This window comes from Merops nubicus, unplaced genomic scaffold (assembly GCF_000691845.1).
Source record: "Merops nubicus isolate BGI_N331 unplaced genomic scaffold, ASM69184v1 scaffold48214, whole genome shotgun sequence".
Lineage (NCBI taxonomy): Eukaryota > Metazoa > Chordata > Aves > Coraciiformes > Meropidae > Merops > Merops nubicus.
This window is the reverse complement of record NW_008603102.1, coordinates 349-20,326: the sequence shown is the minus strand read 5'-3', so window position 1 is coordinate 20,326 and position 19,978 is coordinate 349. Positions and strand designations below refer to the sequence as shown.

Genomic DNA, 19,978 nt, shown 5'->3' with positions numbered 1-19,978 from the left:
TCCGCCGCCCGCCCCGGTTCCCTGCCCCTCACTGCCGCTGTTTCTCCCCCGCGCAGCCCACGGACGAGAACCTCCGGGTGACCAAGGGCGATGGCCCCAAGAAGCAGTTCTCGGTGGAGCACATCTACCAGAAGAAGACGCAGCTGGAGCACATCCTGCTCCGGCCCGACACCTACATCGGCTCCGTGGAGCTGGTCACCCAGGTGTGGGGCAGGGGGGGCCGTGGGGCTAAGCCGAGGAGAAGTCATTAACATCAGTTTGTAAAGCACTGCACATCTGCTTTACACACTGATGGCCCAGAAGAGGAGGTGCACTTGGGGACTTATATATTTCTTGCCTTCTTTTCAGCAAATGTGGGTTTTTGATGAGGGCGTGGGCCTTAACTGCAGAGATGTGACCTTTGTGCCTGGCTTATACAAAATCTTTGATGAGATTCTAGGTAAGGTGACCTGTCTGTCGAGTCAATGATATGATGAGTTGTTGAGTCTAAGAATGTCTGAGAAACATGTTTTAAAGAACTAAATGTAAGAACTTATCAAGCCTATCAACATCTAGTTACACTGTTGACCAAGTAACATCTATTGCTTGGTTTGAGGGTGTTCACAGAGTATGGGGTTTGTTGATTGTGCTTGGAAATATTGGATACTAATGTCCTTCCATTAGTACTGCTTAACAGTAAGCCATTCTTGGGATGATGGCATGCTTACAACACTAATTTCATTCAACCTCAAAGTCTCCTCCTGTGTTAACTTGTAGTACTTGTCTTCGTAACTTGCAAAATATTTGTATACCAAGGTGATTATTAGTTATTCATATTATTGAATTTTTGCATTCATTCTACTGAAGATACTTGAGTTAATAGCTTGGTCTCAATTAAGGATGTAATTTCATAACCATAATCTTTCCTTTCTAGTCAATGCTGCAGACAATAAGCAGAGGGATAAAAACATGTCGTGCATCAAAGTTACAATTGATGTGTAAGTTTTATTTCGTTGCTCATTGCCTTCCCAACTTGAGCCCGTTGGGTGTTCTGCCTTGGATGCTCCTTCTGGTGTCCTGCTGGAGGGCTCAGTTAGACCAGATGTAACTCAGCAGTTGTGGAAGCTCTTTTCTTTTCTCAGTCCCCTGCTCTCTTACTGTGTGCTGACTTGTGAACCGTTTTATTGATGTTGTTTTCAGTCGTGTCCATTTTCCTCCTTTCTTCCTCTCAGCCTTTTTGTTCCCTGAGGGTTTCTGTGTGTGGTGGCCCCTTTCACAGCCGGCATCTGCAGAGCTGAGAATTTTTATGTTGACTTGTCCTCCCTCTGCCGGCTGTTTCTGCACTTGCTGAGCAGAGGTTTGCCCTTGATGAAATGGTGGCCTTTCCCCAGTGCTTTCATGTGGGGCTTGTTTCACAGCTCGCTCATCTGCAGCCTCAAAAAATCACTTTTATTTTTTCCCCCCTAGAGAGAATAACACCATCAGTGTATGGAACAATGGGAAGGGTATCCCTGTTGTTGAACACAAAGTGGAGAAGGTCTATGTGCCTGCTCTTATCTTTGGGCAGCTGCTAACATCCAGCAACTACGATGACAATGAGAAGAAAGTCACAGGTAGGAAGACTCAAATAGACTCTAAGTTTAAATGTGTGAGCTGAACTGAAGACTGGGGAAGGGGACTCCTGATGCAACATGGAAACTGAATCCACCAGTGGGAAATCTCTGTGCCCTGTTTTATCACAATAATGATGCAAACATGGAGAACAGGGAAACTCTTTGAATGGTAATCCAAGTTAAATATGGGTTTGCAGTCACATACTGAGTTTGTTGGATACTGTTGCTTATTGACAGTCAGACTCTGATTGTGCCAAAGCAGCTGAACTCCTGTTAGTTTGGGATTCTTTCAAGTGATTTTGAACAAAGGTAATAACACCTGTCTGCTTCCCTTCTGATTCCAGGTGGGCGAAATGGTTATGGAGCCAAACTGTGCAACATATTTAGCACAAAATTTACTGTGGAAACTGCATGTCGTGAATACAAGAAGTTATTCAAGCAGGTACAAACACTTCTCATTTCAGTAAGATTATACCCAAAAGTTTCAAACAAGACCCTAAGGTTTTTTCCTAAAAATCTGGGCATAACTTGCAGTCAGTGCACCACGATTAGAATAAATTTGGCTCTCAGTTAGTGTACCACAAATGGTAGCTCAAATGAATAATGAAATGAGCAGACAAACAGAATCTGGTTTTAACCAGTGCACTTGTTTTAAATTTGAAAGTATTTAAAACTCGTAAATCAGCTTACTGCTTTCAGAAACTAAGCTGGTTACTCATGTGTGTTAAACTTGCAACTCACAAACCCTCCTTTCCTCAGACCTGGACAGACAACATGGGCAAGGCTGGTGAAATGAAGCTGAAGTATTTTGATGGAGAAGATTACACGTGTGTCACGTTCCAACCTGATCTGTCAAAATTCAAAATGAAAGTTCTTGATAAAGACATTGTAGCACTAATGTCTCGAAGAGCGTATGACATTGCTGGATCCACAAAGGATGTCAAAGTTTTCCTAAATGGACAGAGGCTGCCTGTGAGTGAGCATTTAAACAGCAATGTCTGTGTTTCCCATGCCCTTCCAACAGTGAGGTTTGGGTGAGGCAATTTATGTCATTACACACAGTGAAGGGAAAAAGTGTGTGAGTGATTTCTCTGCCTGCTCTTCAGGAGGATGTGAATTAAGTATTTATAGGAGCTGTTCTAAACAAGTTGTCTGCTTTCATCTGTCTGCAGGTGAAAGGATTCCGCAGCTATGTGGACCTCTATCTGAAGGACAAAGTAGATGAAACTGGAAATGCACTTAAGGTTATCCACGAGGAAGTAAATTCTCGGTGGGAAGTGTGTTTGACTTTAAGTGAAAAAGGCTTCCAGCAAGTTAGCTTTGTCAACAGCATTGCCACCACCAAGGTAACTCTTCTTCAATTCTAGCCAAGCTAATGCCATATTCCTCATTGTTGTTATTCTTAGCTGGTTTTGAATGATGTTAGTGAAAAAAGCTTAGTTGCTCAGTGTCGCAAAGACTCTGCTTAAAGTTTTCAATAGCTCTGAATCCTTTGTTTTTCAATGGAATCACCACCAGGTCTCTGGTCCCATTTTCCTTAGGGTGGCAGGCACGTTGATTATGTAGCTGACCAGCTCGTGACTAAAATCCTTGATGTTGTCAAAAAGAAGAACAAGAATGGAGTTGGAGTGAAGCCTTTTCAGGTACAACGTCAGAATTTCCCCAGTGGGAAATGCAACTTGAGCATTATTGCAAACTAATTACAGCTTAATGCATTACTACATTAATTAATAATACATATTTCCATCGTGCAGACAATATATATATAAAATTGCTAATTATAGCAGTCTCATATTGTCCCTTCTAACAGTCTTCTCTTTGTTTGGCTGATTTATTTTGCAATTAGAACACGATAAATCAGTGTAAATGAACTGAACCTCAGTATCCGTTCAATAATAGCTATTGAGGCTGAGAGCTGCTGATTCCTTGACATCCCAGCTCACGTAACATTGTTCGTGTGCATTCATTAGCTGTCCTAAAGTCTTTCAAGACCTCTAGGAAAATTCAAGCCCACATAGTGATCCCTGAGATGCTTCCTTGCTGTGTGGCTCTGGTGGGTGAAGGTCAGCACACGCTGCTCTCACAGAGGTGAGCCTGTGTAATGTGTGATGCCTGTTGTGTTTGACTGCAGGTGAAGAACCACATGTGGATTTTTGTGAATTCCTTAATTGAAAATCCAACCTTTGACTCTCAGACTAAGGAGAACATGACCCTGCAGGCAAAGAACTTTGGCTCAACCTGTAAACTGAGTGAAAAATTTATTAAGGGTGTAAGTATTGATAGGCATAAGTGATCAAGATGTCTGTAAAGTGCCTGTTCAATGTGGCAAATACACACCTTTGAAACAATGTAATGAACTCAAGAAAATGTTAAAGTTCTGTAATTGTTAATTCTTTGGGGTTGTTTTTTGCTTTGCAGGCCGTTGCCTGTGGTATTGTTGAAAGTATCCTAAACTGGGTAAAATTCAAAGCTCAGAGCCAGCTGAATAAGAAATGTTCAGCTGTGAAGCACACCAAGATTAAGGGTGTTCCTAAGCTGGATGATGCCAATGATGCTGGTAAGTGTTCTACTTCCTTTGTAACCAATTCATTCAAAACCAGTTAAAACTTGTTAGATAAATGAGAGAATTGTCTCCAAAGGAAAAATGAGAAAAGCTGTAATTATATTTTATCCTCCTCTAATAGTCTCACTTGCTGTGTTTGTGCCCATTCACTATGTGCAGCACAACAAAACCTGTGTGGGTTCAGAGTTGTTTGTTTCTCAGTTGGTGAGTATGCAGGCTTTGATTTCACTTAGGAAAAGTGACTCAGTTTGGTTTTTTTTTCAGGCAGCAAGAATTCTTTAGACTGTACACTCATCCTGACCGAGGGAGACTCAGCCAAAACACTGGCTGTCTCTGGTCTTGGAGTGGTTGGTAGAGACAAGTATGGAGTGTTTCCTCTTCGTGGGAAAATGCTCAACGTCAGGGAAGCTTCTCATAAGCAGGTTAGTTGGAAATTTGTTGTAGTCTGGACGTTAGAAAGTGTGGAGTGCTTTGTGTGATGTGTTCTAACTGAGCTGGGACAGGGGAGCACCTGGAACACTAACTTTGGAGGACTAGTGTCTTCAAAACCTGAGCCCAGCCTCAAATCCAGCCTATGATGGTGAAGTGGGAATACTGGTTAAGTCCTGTTCAGTGATTTGCCTGAGGGGATGGATAGTGTTTGTGACATGGACTAGAAAATGTTTAGAATGATGCAGAATAATTTAAGCATTGGGCTTCAGTTTAGAAATCAAGGTTTCTAAACATCAAAAAAAACCACTGACAAGACAAAGCTCAGCCAACGATATAATTATGGATAATTTTGGACTTTTTTGAGCTACGTGTTAAGTCTGAAAGACAAAATCTTATTCTGTGTGATCTTTTCCAGATTATGGAAAACGCTGAGATCAACAACATCATCAAGATTGTGGGTTTACAGTATAAAAAGAACTATGAAGATCAAGAATCTTTAAAGAGCCTTCGCTATGGAAAGATCATGATTATGACAGATCAGGTTAGGTTCACTGTAGTGGAAAACTGTGAAAGAGAAAAAATCCCACTTGCAGGCAGAGGAAAGAAGCAGATACCACCTTTCTCCCACTTCCACTGTTGTACCAAATTCTCTATATTGTTTTCTTTTTATCATTCTCGTTTTTAGTGGGTCATAAGGTCTTTCCAACCACAAAAGAAAACATAAAATAGAGGAGGGAGTAGCATCAGCCAAGAGCCTAAATACTGTCTGTCCAATCTGCTGACTCTAGGTCCTTGACCAGTCCTTGATCACTTTTTTCACTGAGAATGTGCCTTTTCTGTTTCTCTATTTTCAACAGTTAAATAACACATGGTCACCTTTGTAGAAGTGAAAGTTAATAGAGTTGGTTATCTGGAATTACAGAATCATTTGCTATTAAGTCAACAACTGTCAATTCCATCATGTCACCAATTAAATGTCTTTTCTTTCCACTTTTTTTTTTTGTCTCCTTTTAAAATCAGGATCAAGATGGATCACATATCAAAGGTTTGCTGATTAACTTCATCCATCACAACTGGCCATCTCTTTTAAAACACAACTTTTTGGAGGAATTTATTACTCCCATCATAAAGGTGAGGGTTGGGAAATTGGTTGGGTGACAAAGGATCTGTTGGTCCAAATCAGCCTCTTATTTCACAGTTAAAATATTTGTTTGTTGTAGGTCTCCAAAAACAAAGAAGAAATATCATTCTACAGCATTCCTGAATTTGAAGAATGGAAGAGCAGTACACAGAACTACAATTCATGGAAAATCAAGTACTACAAAGGTTTGTAGAAAACTTAATATGGTGAAATGAAGTGATCCATGTAAGAGCATTAATCATTAAATTCAGTGAGCCCTGCTTTAGCAGAAGGGGTTTGGAGCAAGTGCCCTCCAAGTCTCTTCCCTCCCAAGACACTCTGATTACAAATACATGCAACAGAAAATATAAAAGTAAGGAAACAATAACATCTAACTGGATAAAATCTCAATAAAATCTCTCAGAATGGAACTCCAAGGCTGCAGGTAACCATTCCTTCAGGTCTCTTAGGCAACTGAGCTCAGTTTATGTGCTGTGTTCTGCAGAACAGTCCTTGTGTGCTAGAAGTGAAGCATGTATTCCAGAATTGCTGTACAGAGACAAGAAAGTTGCCAACTACAGGACAGTGGTGGGATGGTGAGGAATCATTTCCAATTTCCATTTCAGGTATCTACAGGAGTTACAGACAAAAGCCACAAGTACAACTGCTCACTTGTCTAATTCTTGTGGGGTTTGCTCTACCTTACACCTCATTTTAAATTACAAGTTGCTTCATGCTGTACATCTATAGGATGCCTCACAGAAACTAGGCATAGCAAAATATGACTTCAAAGTGCAACTTAACTGAAGCAAGAAGTTAGGAGGGTTAACTAGTCCTGTCTCCCAGGTTTGGGTACCAGCACATCCAAGGAGGCCAAGGAATACTTTGCAGATATGGCCAGACATCGAATTGGCTTCAAATATTCCGGGCCTGAAGATGATGCTGCGATCACCCTGGTAACTAACACTCCATTTAATTGCTGAGTTACTACCTTTGGTATTCCACTGCTTAGAGTGCTGTGTATTTGCTCTTAAAATGCTCTTAGAGGCCTTTGGGCTTGAGACAATCTCCTTGTTACCAAGGCTACGGCTTTAGTCCAGCCAGTAGGAGCAGATCTGTCCATGGACCTCAGGCCAAGAGTACCCTTTTAATGATGGTTTTTAAATATAGCTCAGAACAAACTAATCACTACAAACCAATTGACATTTTCAGACACAATAGTAAATATTCCTTTCCATTTTTCTGCATGTTCTGCTGCAGCTTGCTTCGTCAGACCTTCCCTCTTCCCCTGATATTTACTTCTGCAAAATAGTTCCTCAGTGGATTAAAACAGTCCTTGCCTCTGTGAACTTGTTCACCTTCAGTAGCCATTGATTCTTAAGAATTCTGAGCTATTAGACAATGCCAAAACACCCAAGTTTTTCCCCAAAATATTAATTTCCCCCAAATCTGCTTTAGTTTTCCATCATTGTGTTGAAAATCCAAACATTTAAACCTAGCTACAACATCTCTTAAAGACTGGTGGAAATTATATTCTTAACATATTCAGCTACCAGAACCTTTTATTGAACTTCTTGGGCTATTAAGCCAACCTGTTTAGCATGTTATTCTCCTGGATAAACTCTTCCTTTTTCACAAGTGATCCAGTAGGGCCCACCACAGCATGTCCTCAAATTGAGTTCTCATTTTGTAACACACAGGCCTTTAGCAAGAAGAAGGTAGAGGAGCGAAAGGAGTGGCTGACTAATTTCATGGAGGACAGAAGACAACGGAAGCTGCATGGCCTGCCAGAGGTAAAGGGCTTATGCAGATGAAGGAAACTGGTTTCCTCTCTCCCCCTGGGGCTGTTCTCTGCTTCAGTCTGGCAGCCAGAGCTGCACACAGCTCAGAGTCAGCGAGTGCAGGACTGTTAAAATGTGTTGGGATTTTGCAGAGCAGCTTCTTCTCTCTTCTTATCAGCGTAGCCTCATTGTGAACTGTCCAACAGTTAATTTCATTTTTAACTCTTATCTTTCAAATTACATGATCAGGAGGCAAATGATAACTCGAGCAGGACTGTATGAAGAGTTTATTTCTCAATAAAGGGGCCTGCATCACAGGCAGCCGTGTTTCACTCTGCCATGCTGAGAATGTCCACACTTGAGCTGTTCAGCTCGTCTTACAGGGAGCTCCCCTTTTGGTGAAACTAGCCAAGTATGAGCTAAGAAACAGGTTAGACCTTAATTTAAATAAGGCAATCATGCACCTCTCTTTCTCAGGAGTACCTCTATGGGAAAAATACTAGTTGCCTGACATACAATGACTTCATCAACAAGGAGTTAGTGCTGTTCTCAAACTCGGATAATGAAAGATCAATCCCGTCACTGGTTGATGGTAAGTTGCTTCAGGATAGAAATTCCATGTAGTGCATTCCCCAGAACTTAAGAAACAGGTAGCTGTAGGTCATATCACCAGAACTGGGGAACCTCTGAGTTTCCAGGGCCAGTATTCTCATGTCTGCTTTCTGCTGTCTAAATTTTTTAATCTTTGGATTAAACGGCCATTCTGTAGTATGCTATTGCAAGTGCCTGACTCTCCTAGTGCAGACTCTGTAGGTGTATAAGTAGTTCTTAGTTTCTAGAGAGCAGAGGGTAACTGAAGCATGTTGTGTGCTTAATTGCAAGGGTTTTTTTCTTTTTCATACAGGTTTGAAGCCAGGTCAAAGAAAAGTTCTGTTCACGTGTTTCAAACGGAACGATAAGCGGGAGGTGAAGGTGGCTCAGCTGGCTGGCTCTGTAGCTGAGATGTCCTCATATCACCATGGTGAAGTAAGAACCTGGTCTGGTTGCACAAAATGCTTTTTAAATGAAAGGCAAAAGAGCCTTTCTGTTGACCTGAGGGTTAAGATGCCCCTAAAGCAGGATTAGATGCTTGAGTATAAAAGCCAAAGCAAAGCGGCTGTATATCCACTCCTAATATTTCAATATTAATATAATCATCTTTCTGCCTGTCCTGCCTAGACTTTAAGGGACTATATTTCATTCAAAAAGTAGAATGGGGCAAAACCTGTTTTATTTGTGACACATTTAGGCAGATGTTAATAGATTTTCTGCCTTGGTAAGGAGAAGTCAAGCACTTGAGCTTCTCTTGGGAGACTGGTATAGTCTTTCACTGGAGGTTTCAAGAACACACAGACAGCAATGTATTGCTGGTCCATAGATTGTATCCAGTCATCCAGACTAAAGTATCTTGGGATGTTCTTTCACTGAGTGTCTTCCAGTATCCTATTAGTCAAGTTTATTCTCTGTATCAGTTCTGTTCTTGTTGTGAATTTTACCTTCAGCTTTGTCCACTCAGGGAAGAATTCTGCATTTTTAGCTTTAAACTCTTCTTTGTTGCAGGCCTCGCTGATGATGACCATTATTAACTTAGCTCAGAACTTTGTGGGCAGTAACAACCTCAACTTGCTCCAGCCTATTGGTCAGTTTGGCACAAGGCTGCATGGTGGGAAAGACTCTGCCAGCCCTCGATACATCTTTACAATGCTCAGGTCAGCATTCAAGATTTCTTAAATGTTCCTAGCGTGTTACAGGGCTCAATTTGACAGCATTTAAAGTGAAAAATTAATTTACTTTTTCCTTTTACAGCATTGAGTAGTCAGAGTAGCAACAATTCAAGTGAGATTTGGATCCTAGATTCAGATATATAACAAGAATTTGGGCTTAAATTCTCTTTTCCATTCTAGCCCTCTAGCACGGTTGCTGTTCCCACCAGTGGATGACAACGTCCTGAAGTTCCTGTATGATGACAATCAACGTGTGGAGCCAGAGTGGTATATACCAATCATCCCAATGGTGCTGATAAACGGGGCAGAGGGGATTGGTACCGGCTGGTCCTGCAAGATCCCCAACTTTGATATCAGGGAAGTTGTGAATAATATCCGTCGCCTGATGGATGGAGAAGAGCCATTGCCAATGGTAAATAATGTGTTTGAAAACAAGCATCTCGCTCCTTAGTTTATTCAGCACATATTGGAGCTTTTCATGCATGCACTTAAAACCAGAAGCATCCCCCCAGAGCTGAATGCAGTGTTCTTTTCTGCTTAGCTTCCTAGTTACAAGAATTTCAAAGGCACCATAGATGAGCTGGGACCTAATCAGTATGTGATAAGTGGTGAAGTGTCTATCCTTGACTCTACAACCATTGAGATCACAGAGCTGCCTGTCAGAACATGGACACAGGTAATAGATGGGGAATTTGCCCTTGGAATGTACAGTTTGCCCTGTGGAGCAAAAAGTGATTAGTGGGTTGTGAGGCTTTTTATATCTCCATGAAAAACATGGGTCTGACTTTGATTCTTTTCTCAGACTTACAAAGAGCAAGTTCTGGAGCCAATGTTAAATGGGACTGAGAAGACACCCCCACTGATCACAGACTACAAAGAATATCACACAGACACAACAGTGAAGTTTATAGTGAAGATGACTGAAGGAAAACTGGCAGAAGCTAATGCAGTGGGGCTGCATAAGGTCTTCAAACTCCAAACAAGCTTAACATGCAACTCCATGGTATGTTACAGGCTTTGCTGAAGAAAGTTCTTGGTTTAACTCAAAGACTGTGTGCCCAGCTGCAGTTGCTGCATGTAGCAGAACTACTCTTTTGCAGTAACCTCTTCACTTCGATTTTTCTGCTCTTACTGGTTTTAAATCAACTTTCTAAATATACCTCTAAAGGTCAAGAAACTGGCCTGGGAATGGGCCCCAAGTGGGATGGTTTTGCCTGAAGGAATCAAAGTGATCTGAAATCCACAGTTTAGAGAGGCCTTTGTTGTGACAACAGCACTGCCATTGAATGGGTTCAGACAATGTGTGAAGCTTGATGCCAGACGTTTATCCTGCAGATAGCTTTAAGATTCAAGTAACCTTAACTCTCCTCTGTGTTTTCAAGAACTCTGAAGTTCTAAAATCGTCTCTGCTTCTGTGCTTGCAAATGGAAGTAACCTCTAAAAACACTCAGGTTTTATGATTTGTTGGCTAATAATTCAGCTGTGCCATCCCAGCTGTGTTACAGGTAATTTTCAGTGTGTTTGGAAATCAGTTTTATCATCATAACTCCTCTGTTCTTTCATCCAGGTTCTTTTTGACCACGTTGGCTTTCTCAAGAAGTACGACTCTCCCCAGGATATTCTTAGGGAGTTCTTTGAACTCCGGCTCCGCTACTACAGCTTGAGGAAGGAGTGGCTGGTGGGGATGCTGGGGGCTGAGTCTGCCAAGCTGAGCAGCCAGGCTCGCTTCATCCTGGAGAAGATCGACGGGAAGATCGTGATCGGTACGTGCCACTCAGGCCACAGAACAGAGCAGGGTGTCCTGTCAGCACCCCCTCAGCCCCAGCTGGCTCCTAACACACCACACCAGAGCTTATCTTCCTGTTCCAGCAACGTACGAGAGGAAAGTGCTCCACAGAGCTCCCTTGGTCTGCAGAGTATTGTGCACATATTAATTAAAATGGGATGCTCGTGCAGCTTTGACACTGTTCTGAGAGGAGAACTTTTTTTGAACAGTTGAGCAATAATACCTGTCTCTTCCTGACTCAGTAGGAATAAGTAAAGTGCTGGTGGGGTTAGGGGTAGTGCTTTCTGTTCAATGCATACTTCTTAAGAACCCATATCTTTCAGTGCTACCTTTGTGAACCTCTGTAAAAATACTCCAGATCACGTTCTCAGTGGGCTGGTGTTTCAGACATAGCTACTCAAGTTAGGAGCATCTGAGAATCATGAGCCAGAAAAAGAAGCAGATCTTTGTTCCTGGCATTAACATTTTTTCAATCAGCTTTCCCACCTCAGCCTGAAAGGCAGTCTGTGTTCACTTCCTTCGTGGAGGACGCAGCCAGGCAACATGTCATGAGATGCTCTGTGGTTTGTGTCTGAAGGCAGCCCAGTAATCCCAACTGCTTGAGTCTGACTTGACTCAGAAAGAGAAATAATTCCCTTGAAAGACATTTTCTTGCATTTTTGTAATAAGTGGTTCCAAGGCTGGCAGAGCTGGTTTTGTTTGTATTTGTGTCTCATGGTTGATTACTTCTGATATCTTAAAAAGCAACAAATTCCGGCTGGAGCAGTTCCATTGGTTGGGGCACTTGGAGCATGAGTTTCCCAGGTGATGTCTCCTGAGGTGCCAGCTACACCACAGCCTTTGACTACAGTCAGGTTTTCTTTTTCCCTGCACCTGCCTGCCTATTATCATGAAACCTTTTTGATACCATCACACCTTTTTTTTTTTTTTTTCCCCAAACTACTCAGGGCAGGGGAAATGCATATATGGGAAATGAAGAAGAAAAGTATTTGCAGCACTCTGGCAGGTGTTCCTGACAGGTTCAGGAGCAATGCTGACCTTGACAAATCACCTGCTAAGTAGAAACCTTTTTGGTGTTAGTTCAGGCCCTTCCCAGTGTCCCACCTCTGATGAGGAAAGGCTGGTTTAGAGCCTGATAGGATGCTGAGCTGCTAGAACCATGGGGTCCAAAATTTACAGCTCATCTTATCTTTCCTAGCAGTGATTGGTGGGGATGGCTAACTGACAACCCTGAAATGTCTGTTTACAGAAAACAAACCCAAGAAAGAGTTGATTCAAGTTCTTATCCAGAGAGGGTACGAATCGGATCCGGTGAAGGCTTGGAAGGAGTCACAAAACAAGGTAAAGCTTCAGTCATCCTCTAAATAGATCTGAACTGGCCCCAGTCTGGGAAGCTTCATAATTCAGGTGAAGAAGCCCAGGTTGCTGTTCAGTTTGTAGGATTCAAAAGCTTGTGCATCTGGTATGTCTGTGATAGGAAACATAAGACAAGCAAAAATTCTGTCTCTTGTTCAGAGGGTGCTGAGACCTGGTCACTCAGGTTTGGTCTGTTGGGTGAAGTCCTTGCTGCAGCAATTTCTGCTTTCCCTTGAGGACTTAACTTCTACCGTTGTTGGAAGGTTCTGTGAGGAAGGTGACAGTGCTGAGGAGAGCTTCTGGACTACCAAGACAGAGAGGCCAAACAGAGCCAAGAAAAAGAGATCAGGAGAATTATTTTTACAGACTCCCCTGTATGACAGCAGCTGAGGCTTTAGGAGGCATAACTTTATTCATTTCTGAATAGTTCTGGAAGAGTCTAGGACACTAAGCCCATAGAGTACCTGTGATACAGTCCAAATTTAACCAGTAGCCCTAGCCTTGTCCATCAATATATTTGTTGACAAAGTTGGTTTTAAATCCATGTTCAGGAAGAAGAGGAGGAGCAGGAGGAGGGGAGTGACAAGGAATCAGCTGCAGCTACTGGCCCAGACTTCAACTATCTTCTGAACATGCCCCTTTGGTATCTGACTAAAGAGAAGAAAGATGAGCTCTGTAAGCAGAGAGATAACAAAGTATGTTCCTTCCTTTTCTTATAAAAACAGTGTTATATATTATTTTGATGGTGGATTAAAATATGTGACTGATGGCTATCAACTGTGATTCCCTTTAGGAAAAGGAGCTGGAAAACCTTAAGTGCAAGAGTGCCTCTGATCTGTGGAAGGAAGACCTTGCTGTCTTTGTTGAAGAACTTGATGTAAGTCAATGCTCAGTGAAGATGTTTGACTCCCTTGTAGTCATATCCACCAGCTCTTTTTTGACTTTTTTGTCATAACAAAGAAACTAAAAATGCCAACTCTGCTCAAAACCGTGTGAATCAGGAGCTGTCACTTCAGCTGAGGGTGGGGAACCTGTTGGCCAGTGCAGAGCACGGTGCTGCCAGCATGGGGGGGGTCAGCAGGACAGGGCTTCCTCTGTGTTCTCATGGTTGTGTGGTTTTCTGCTCACCTCTGCAGGCAGTGGAAGCCAAGCAAATGCAGGATGAGATGGCAGGGTGTGTGGGTAAACCTCTGAAGGGGAAAGGAGGGAAACCAAAGGTGAAGAAGGCACAGCTGCCAGAAGTAATGCCCTCCACTCACGGTGTAAGGGTTGTTCCTCAGATAACTGCAGAGATGAAGGCAGAGGCAGAGAAGAAGACAAAAAGGAAAATTAAGGTAAAAAGGAACATTCTGATCTTTTACATCCTCCTCAATACAGTCTGAAAGAAATACAAGTGCCCATTAGCTGAACTTGTCCTGAGGAAGCAGCTGTTCAGAGAGACAGGCAGAATCTCAGGACATGGGGAACACTGGGAATGGATGTTTCTCAGTCTGAAGAACAGATTTGCTCACAAATCAGGAGATGGCTTGGAGGGAAATCTTTAGGCAAGAGTGTATAAAGATAGGCTAGTAGCTTAGAAATGAAAAGGCAGAGAAAAGGCTGTTCTAGGGGTCTGGGGGGTTGTATAAATCCTCTTGCAGGCAGGAAGTACACTTGGTAAATTCACTTCTCTAGGACAGCCTTTGCGTGGCCAGCAATGCTTTCAGCCACTTAATGCCGTTTTTGTTCTCAATATCAAGGAGAGAAAGATGATTTAACTGTTTTTATAGGTCTAGTTGAAATTATGCCATTCAGCCTTTTTGCAACAGAGACAATGAAAATATCCCCTCACCTGTTTGAGCTGTGAGCCAGCCATTGCTCCTCGCCGACAGATGGTTCCAGCTGATGGTTTTTCCAAATAACTCAGGCTGTTGTTTTTAGCCCACCCCGTTTAGTTCTGCATCCTCCACACCCCCTGGAGCCACACCACCAGCACACAAAGGCAGCACCAAAGCACTCACAGGAGAGGGGACAAAGTTCCTGTTTTTGTTAATGTTGGATTTTGCATTTTAAGTCACCCGATCTGGGGGCAGATCACATCTGATTTACTTGGCTCTGTTCAATTTTACACACACAGTTCATTTCACAAACTTGTATCACTAGATTTCACACCTGAAAAATAAGCAGCTCCTTTCTACATTACCCTGTGTGCCTCCTTTAATTGTGAGCTGACTTGCTGCCTGTTTGATATCCCCTTGTATCTTCAGACTGAAAAAACCGAATTTGATGAGAATCAAGAAGAAAACACATCAGGAGAAAAAGAGGTTTCAGGCCTTAAGAAGAGATTGGTGCGGAAGCTGAACACAGAGGGAGGTAAATGCTTTTGTGTGTTATTCCATCAGTGGAAAGTGAGGGGAAGGGTGTAAATTTGCTTATCTGACCTCTCCCTGAAGGTGATGAGGAACACCTAGGATCAGTATTTTTGGAAAAACTAGGTGAGAGAGAAAGTGACCCTGGGTAACAGTCAAGTGGGATAGATCATTATTTCTCTTTGATGTCTAAGCCAGAATCCTCTGAATTTAGCAGTGAATTTCTGAGCTGAGCATGACCTGCTGAGCCTGAAGCACAGACAGAAGCTTTGTTGGTTCATCCTTCCTGCGGGTGTTTTTCAGGTGTTAAGAGACAGGCCACTCTGCCATTTAAACCATTAAAGAAAATGAAGAAACGAAACCCTTGGTCTGACTCGGGGTCTGATTCAGAGCCTGACTTTGAAGCACTTCCTCAAAGGGAGAGGGTGGTTCGGCAGGCAGCAGGTGAGTGGCAGCCCTGACGTGGGAGAGGAGAGCATTGGACAGGCTGCTGAGAGAGCTCCCAGGGTCTGAGATCTCGGGCAGGAATGGTTTATTTTACTGTATATAACCAAATATTTGTACTATTTGAGCAGGTTTTCACAGTGCTTTTCAAGGAAAGGCAGAAATGGGCAACCAAAGAAATAAGGGTATTGGTTTTAATTACACAACTGTCCTGGGCAGGATACATTGTAGTGGGAGTCTTCTCACTGCCAGGCTCAATATCTGCTTGCTTTTATTCAGATCTTTATATTTTATCTGCACATAGATTATTTTAAAAGAAACTGAGCTGCCTGCTGCCAAACATGTAAAACAATTCATCTGTGTCATTTCATCAGCCAAAGTCAGGACCATAATCAGTTCGGACTCGGAAGTAAATCTTTCCAGCTCAGATGAGGAGTCAGAATTTCAGGGCAACAGTGAAAGCAACAATGAATCGGATTCAAACTCAAATGAAAAACCCTCATCCAAGCCCAGAGCTGCTCCAAAGTGAGTATTTCTCCACATAGTCACTGGGAATCAGTTGTGCCTCTAGTGTTCATGCTGTGTAGAAATTAACAGCTCCTCTAACTTGTTGCACCTATTTAGTGGATCATGGGTTGAAAAAACACTTGGGGTTTTGTGTTCTAGGGAAACCTCTGAAAAAGCAGCTAAAGCTCCCAAGCAAAAGCCAGTGCAAAGTGATATCCCTGGTGAGTACCACACCACCCAAACGTGGCTGATTCTCCCTAAAACCCCACGGGGGTGCCCTGGGTGTTCTGATCGTGTGAACGCTGACAAAGGCCGGCGTCGGTCACGAGATCTCTGACACTGGGGTGCAAGCTGGTGTCAGGGCACCAGGCTTCTTATGACTTTCTAACCTGAACCTGTGATTAATCCAGTTTTAATCATTACTATTTTTATAAAGTGGATCATAATTATTTCCTTCTGCTCTGGCGTTTATAGCCACAGTAGATAATTTGACTATTTTAGGCTTACTTTTTTCTTTCTTCATTCAGTTCAAGTCCTGGAGGTTGCTGATGAGAACGTGAGCGAAGCTCCTGCAGCTCCCTCTGTCTCTGTGCCTTGTGGAAAGGCTGTGCCTAAAAAACCCACTGCAGCCAAGAAGACCAGTGCCACTAAGGGTAAGGCAAAGTTTAGAGAGAGCACTTTTAGATCACAGTTATTGCTGCTGTGGGAAACAAGTCTGAGTGAGTTCAGTGGTGCTGAGAGCCTGGAATAACTGGAGTTTTCATTTCAGAAAAGAACTGAGGTTTGTGGCAAAGGTTGCCTGGTTGTCATCTTTAAAGAAGTCTGTTTCCAAACATACCATGTTCTAGTTCATCTCAGACATGCTTGAAGGGAGTGAATTTTAGTTTGGGAACAGGAAAAGTGAATGCTTCCTACAGTGCTATGTAATACTTGGCAGAAATAATCCGAGTGGAATTTGTGTCTTGCAGTCAATGTTCTGCTTCGTGTCTTTTGGGGAAGAAAGCGACTTGGTAGCTCGCTTCCCAGGAAGAAGAAAAGCTGCTTTGGGGCAGCTCGATCTATTTAGTGCTAGCTCAGCCTCATAAATCTGCAGCATTTCACTCTCTTCTTTTTAAATCTGACTGCCCAGAGTCTGTGTCAAACTTTGGAAGCTGTTTTGCATCTCCCGTCGCTAGTGGGGTTTGATCCCCCCGGTGAAATCTCGCGTTCCCTCGTGGTGAGAGAGCTGTTTCTTCCCCCTGTAAATTGGGAAAGTCTCTTATCACCCCAAAACGGCCCGCTCCTTTCAGCTTCACTGGGAGATGTTCTTTGAGATGCTGTCAAAAAAATGTCCAAAAGTAGGTAGGAAAGAACTCCACAAGTAACTGTTCAGTACCACTGGTGTAAATTCATTCCTTCCCTCTGCAGAAGTTTTCCAGGTAAAAGATTGGTTACGCAGCCTTGAGAATTCAGGACTTCTCAGTCTGAAATAGTCTGTAAATTGCTTTGGGTAGAGTTTAATTTGATCCTCTAAATGTGGTGGAACCAAGCAGATAAACAACCTCATTTCTCATAATCTCAGTGAGGAGCAATCTCTGTGGGGAACCACACTCCCGAAAGAGCCGCCCCGCGCGCTGACCTGGCGGGGCCGGGGCTGAGGCTGTGCTGACTCCCTGCGAGCGAGGGGGGGCAGCAGGAGGCAGCTGTGACACCCCCTGTCCCCCAGGTAACCAGCCCTCCATCGTGGAGATGCTGGCCAAGAGAAAGGCTGCGCCCAAATCCAGCAAGGCCGCGGTGAACAAGGACTCCCTGGACTCCGAGGCGGCGCCAGCGGGCGGCAAGAAGCCCAGCCAGGCCAAGGGCCGGAAGGTCCCCAAGAGGCAGCTGAGCCCTTTGGATTCGGACTCGGATTCGGATTTTGGGCTGAAACCATCCAAATCAGTTGCAGTGAAGGTTTGTGCTCTGCCACCATGAGGGCCGGGGGGTGCCGCAGGGTGTGGCAGAGCTGCCTGTGTGGCACTGGGGGGGGTCGGGCACACATCTTACCCCAGGGTGGGGTTTGGTGTTGTCAGGCCGAGCAGCCCCCTCAGCCGCGAGCCGCTTCACGCTCTGGAGCGTCCCCTCTGTGCTCAGCTCTGTGACTCACCTCTTGGCTCTGCTTCTCCTCCAGAAATCCAAGCTGGAAGACAACACCTTTATTGTTGAATCAGCCGCTCAGGTGGACAGCCCCGTGGCCCACACCAGGCCGGGGCGTTGCAAAAAGCCCGTGCAGTACCTGGAGGAGTCTGAGGAGGACGATCTGTTTTGAGTTTTTATGAATTTTCACACTGCTGATCCAAGCCTCCCGACAAACGCCTTCAGCAGAGCTCTCGGCGAGCTCCTGCCAAAGAACATCTCAGATGGGGAAATCTTTTCACTGAATTTAAGCTAGCCCAAGAATGTTTGTTAGGAGTGAATACAGCTTTATTTTTCCATGGATTTAAATAATTTAGATTTGTTTAAACACGGATACCACCCCCTTTCTCAGAGCTGAGGGCCCAGCTAGTGCTGATGTGCTTCCCTCTTACCCATCTGACACTTTGTGGGCATTTTAATGTTGAAGTAGACTTTAGAACATATCAAATCCTTCCAGTTACCCTCTCACATAGATACCTTCCTCTAGATATCTTTAAAAATAATAAATTTTACAAGCTTTTAGCGCCACAACCTCAGAACTTCTGAGGTGTCAACAGTGAGGACCACACTGGTGTCCTCTCCCTTGTGCAGGCCCCTCTTGCCTCTGCCATGGAGTTTTAGCCTTTGCTTTTTAGATTCTGATTTGGTACCGGAGGGCTGGGCAGACTTGGCCTGACTCTGTGTTGAGCACAGGACAGAGAGAGGACAGACATTCACCATCTGAGGATCTCTGGGAACTTCCAGGGAAGCCAACTGGTTACTCCAAGCAGCAGCTTCTCCTGTGCTGCACTTGGCAGAACTGCAAAAGGCCATTGTGCAGCATGAACTTTCTCCTGCCTATTTCATCCTGGGGACAGAGAACTTCCCTGTAGCAGTGAGCACAGTCCCCTGCAAGGGGAGGCCTGGTTGTCACCTCAGTGCCACTCCTGGTCAAACCTTCCAGCGCTTGTGTCCCTCAGCAGACACAGGGAAGTCTCATCTTCCTCTGTGAGGCACTTCACTGGAGCATTTAGTGATGTTTTTCTGTCTGTGTCTGCTTCTATAGCACCGTTTGTCTATTATAAGTGTTTTCTGTGTTGTCCTGGTTTTCTGTCCTTTTAAATATTTATGTAATAAAAGTGTTTTTACTCAAATTTCTTCAATAAAAAGGAGTTGTCCTCAGCTGCCTGTTCCCTGTTTTCCCTTGCGCTGCCTCTCAGGTTGTCTTTGTTGACCCTGGAAGCTCTTTCTCAGGAGCAAGAGGCCATCAGCTCCCACCCTCTGCTGCCAAGACTGGTCTAAATGGGTCATCTCCATTGTCTAACCACGCTCGGTTAGTTCTGGGGTTATTTCCAGTGCTGATTTAGCCAATTTCGGTGGCATTGTTATGGAAATGACCCACAGAGAGCTTGTGTCGAGCCCTTTGCTCCACCATGGCATCTGCAGAGGGCTCGGCACAAGCTCTGCTTGGTGTTGGATGGAGGTTTCCAAATTCCTATGAAGGTCCCTGTGGCACTTGGTGTCTGCCCAGCTTCTGCCCCAGCTTCTGCTTCTGCAGCCACAGGTTGAGCGGTGGCCAAAGTTTCTGACACGCTCAGTGCTCCTGGGGCGGGGGAATTTCACTCGAGTGGTGGGTTTGTGCTTTAAGCTGCTGGCAGAAACAAGGGGAGGTGAGTGTTGGGGAGTCCCTGCAGAGAGGAGGGATCAAAGTGACTAACAAAGCCCCGGGGATGAGCTGTGACTCCAGTGTCCCTGCCTGGGTGCTCAGCACCACAGAGCACCGTGCGCGTGAAACGCCCTGCGCAAGGCTGGTGCAGGGCCACCATTGCAGGAGCCAGCACGGGTCCTGGGCTGGCACTGGGGGACAAGCAGGACCCAGCAGTGACACCCCCCTCCCTCCACACCCCCAACCCTGGGGCCCCCCAGCCGCGGCGTGCCAGCCCGGTGCGGGCACTATCGGTGCCACCGAGGTGCTCTGCTGGAATCCAATCAAGTGTGGAGAGCCCTGTCAGATTTTCCACTGCCAGGCTCTGGAGAACGTCTCCGGCGCGTCCCCGCCGTGCTATTTACAGCTCTCCTCACTGCGGGCACCCGGGGAATCAGTTGTCACAACCCGTGCTGCAGGCGAGGCCGCGGCCGTGCCACGCTGGCTC

The 19,978-nt window shown here is 44.4% G+C and overlaps 1 protein-coding gene across 1 annotated transcript; it reads left to right on the top strand.

The window, feature by feature from the left end:
• Nucleotides 1–8: 8 nt before the first annotated feature.
• On the top strand, nucleotides 9–17,979 carry LOC103771257 (DNA topoisomerase 2-alpha-like; the record flags this gene model as incomplete). The annotated part of the gene is made up of 34 exons (XM_008938546.1): nucleotides 9–203; nucleotides 349–439; nucleotides 914–977; nucleotides 1,447–1,592; nucleotides 1,937–2,034; nucleotides 2,352–2,564; nucleotides 2,765–2,938; nucleotides 3,134–3,235; nucleotides 3,724–3,861; nucleotides 4,011–4,149; nucleotides 4,420–4,577; nucleotides 5,003–5,128; nucleotides 5,608–5,718; nucleotides 5,808–5,913; nucleotides 6,554–6,663; nucleotides 7,408–7,500; nucleotides 7,966–8,080; nucleotides 8,393–8,514; nucleotides 9,088–9,236; nucleotides 9,432–9,663; nucleotides 9,793–9,927; nucleotides 10,054–10,254; nucleotides 10,819–11,014; nucleotides 12,287–12,378; nucleotides 12,945–13,088; nucleotides 13,187–13,270; nucleotides 13,530–13,727; nucleotides 14,640–14,745; nucleotides 15,045–15,185; nucleotides 15,560–15,710; nucleotides 15,852–15,913; nucleotides 16,220–16,345; nucleotides 17,398–17,624; nucleotides 17,842–17,979. Coding segments are annotated over 34 exons (4,683 nt in total), but the record flags the coding sequence as incomplete, so codon positions are not given.
• Nucleotides 17,980–19,978: the final 1,999 nt, after the last annotated feature.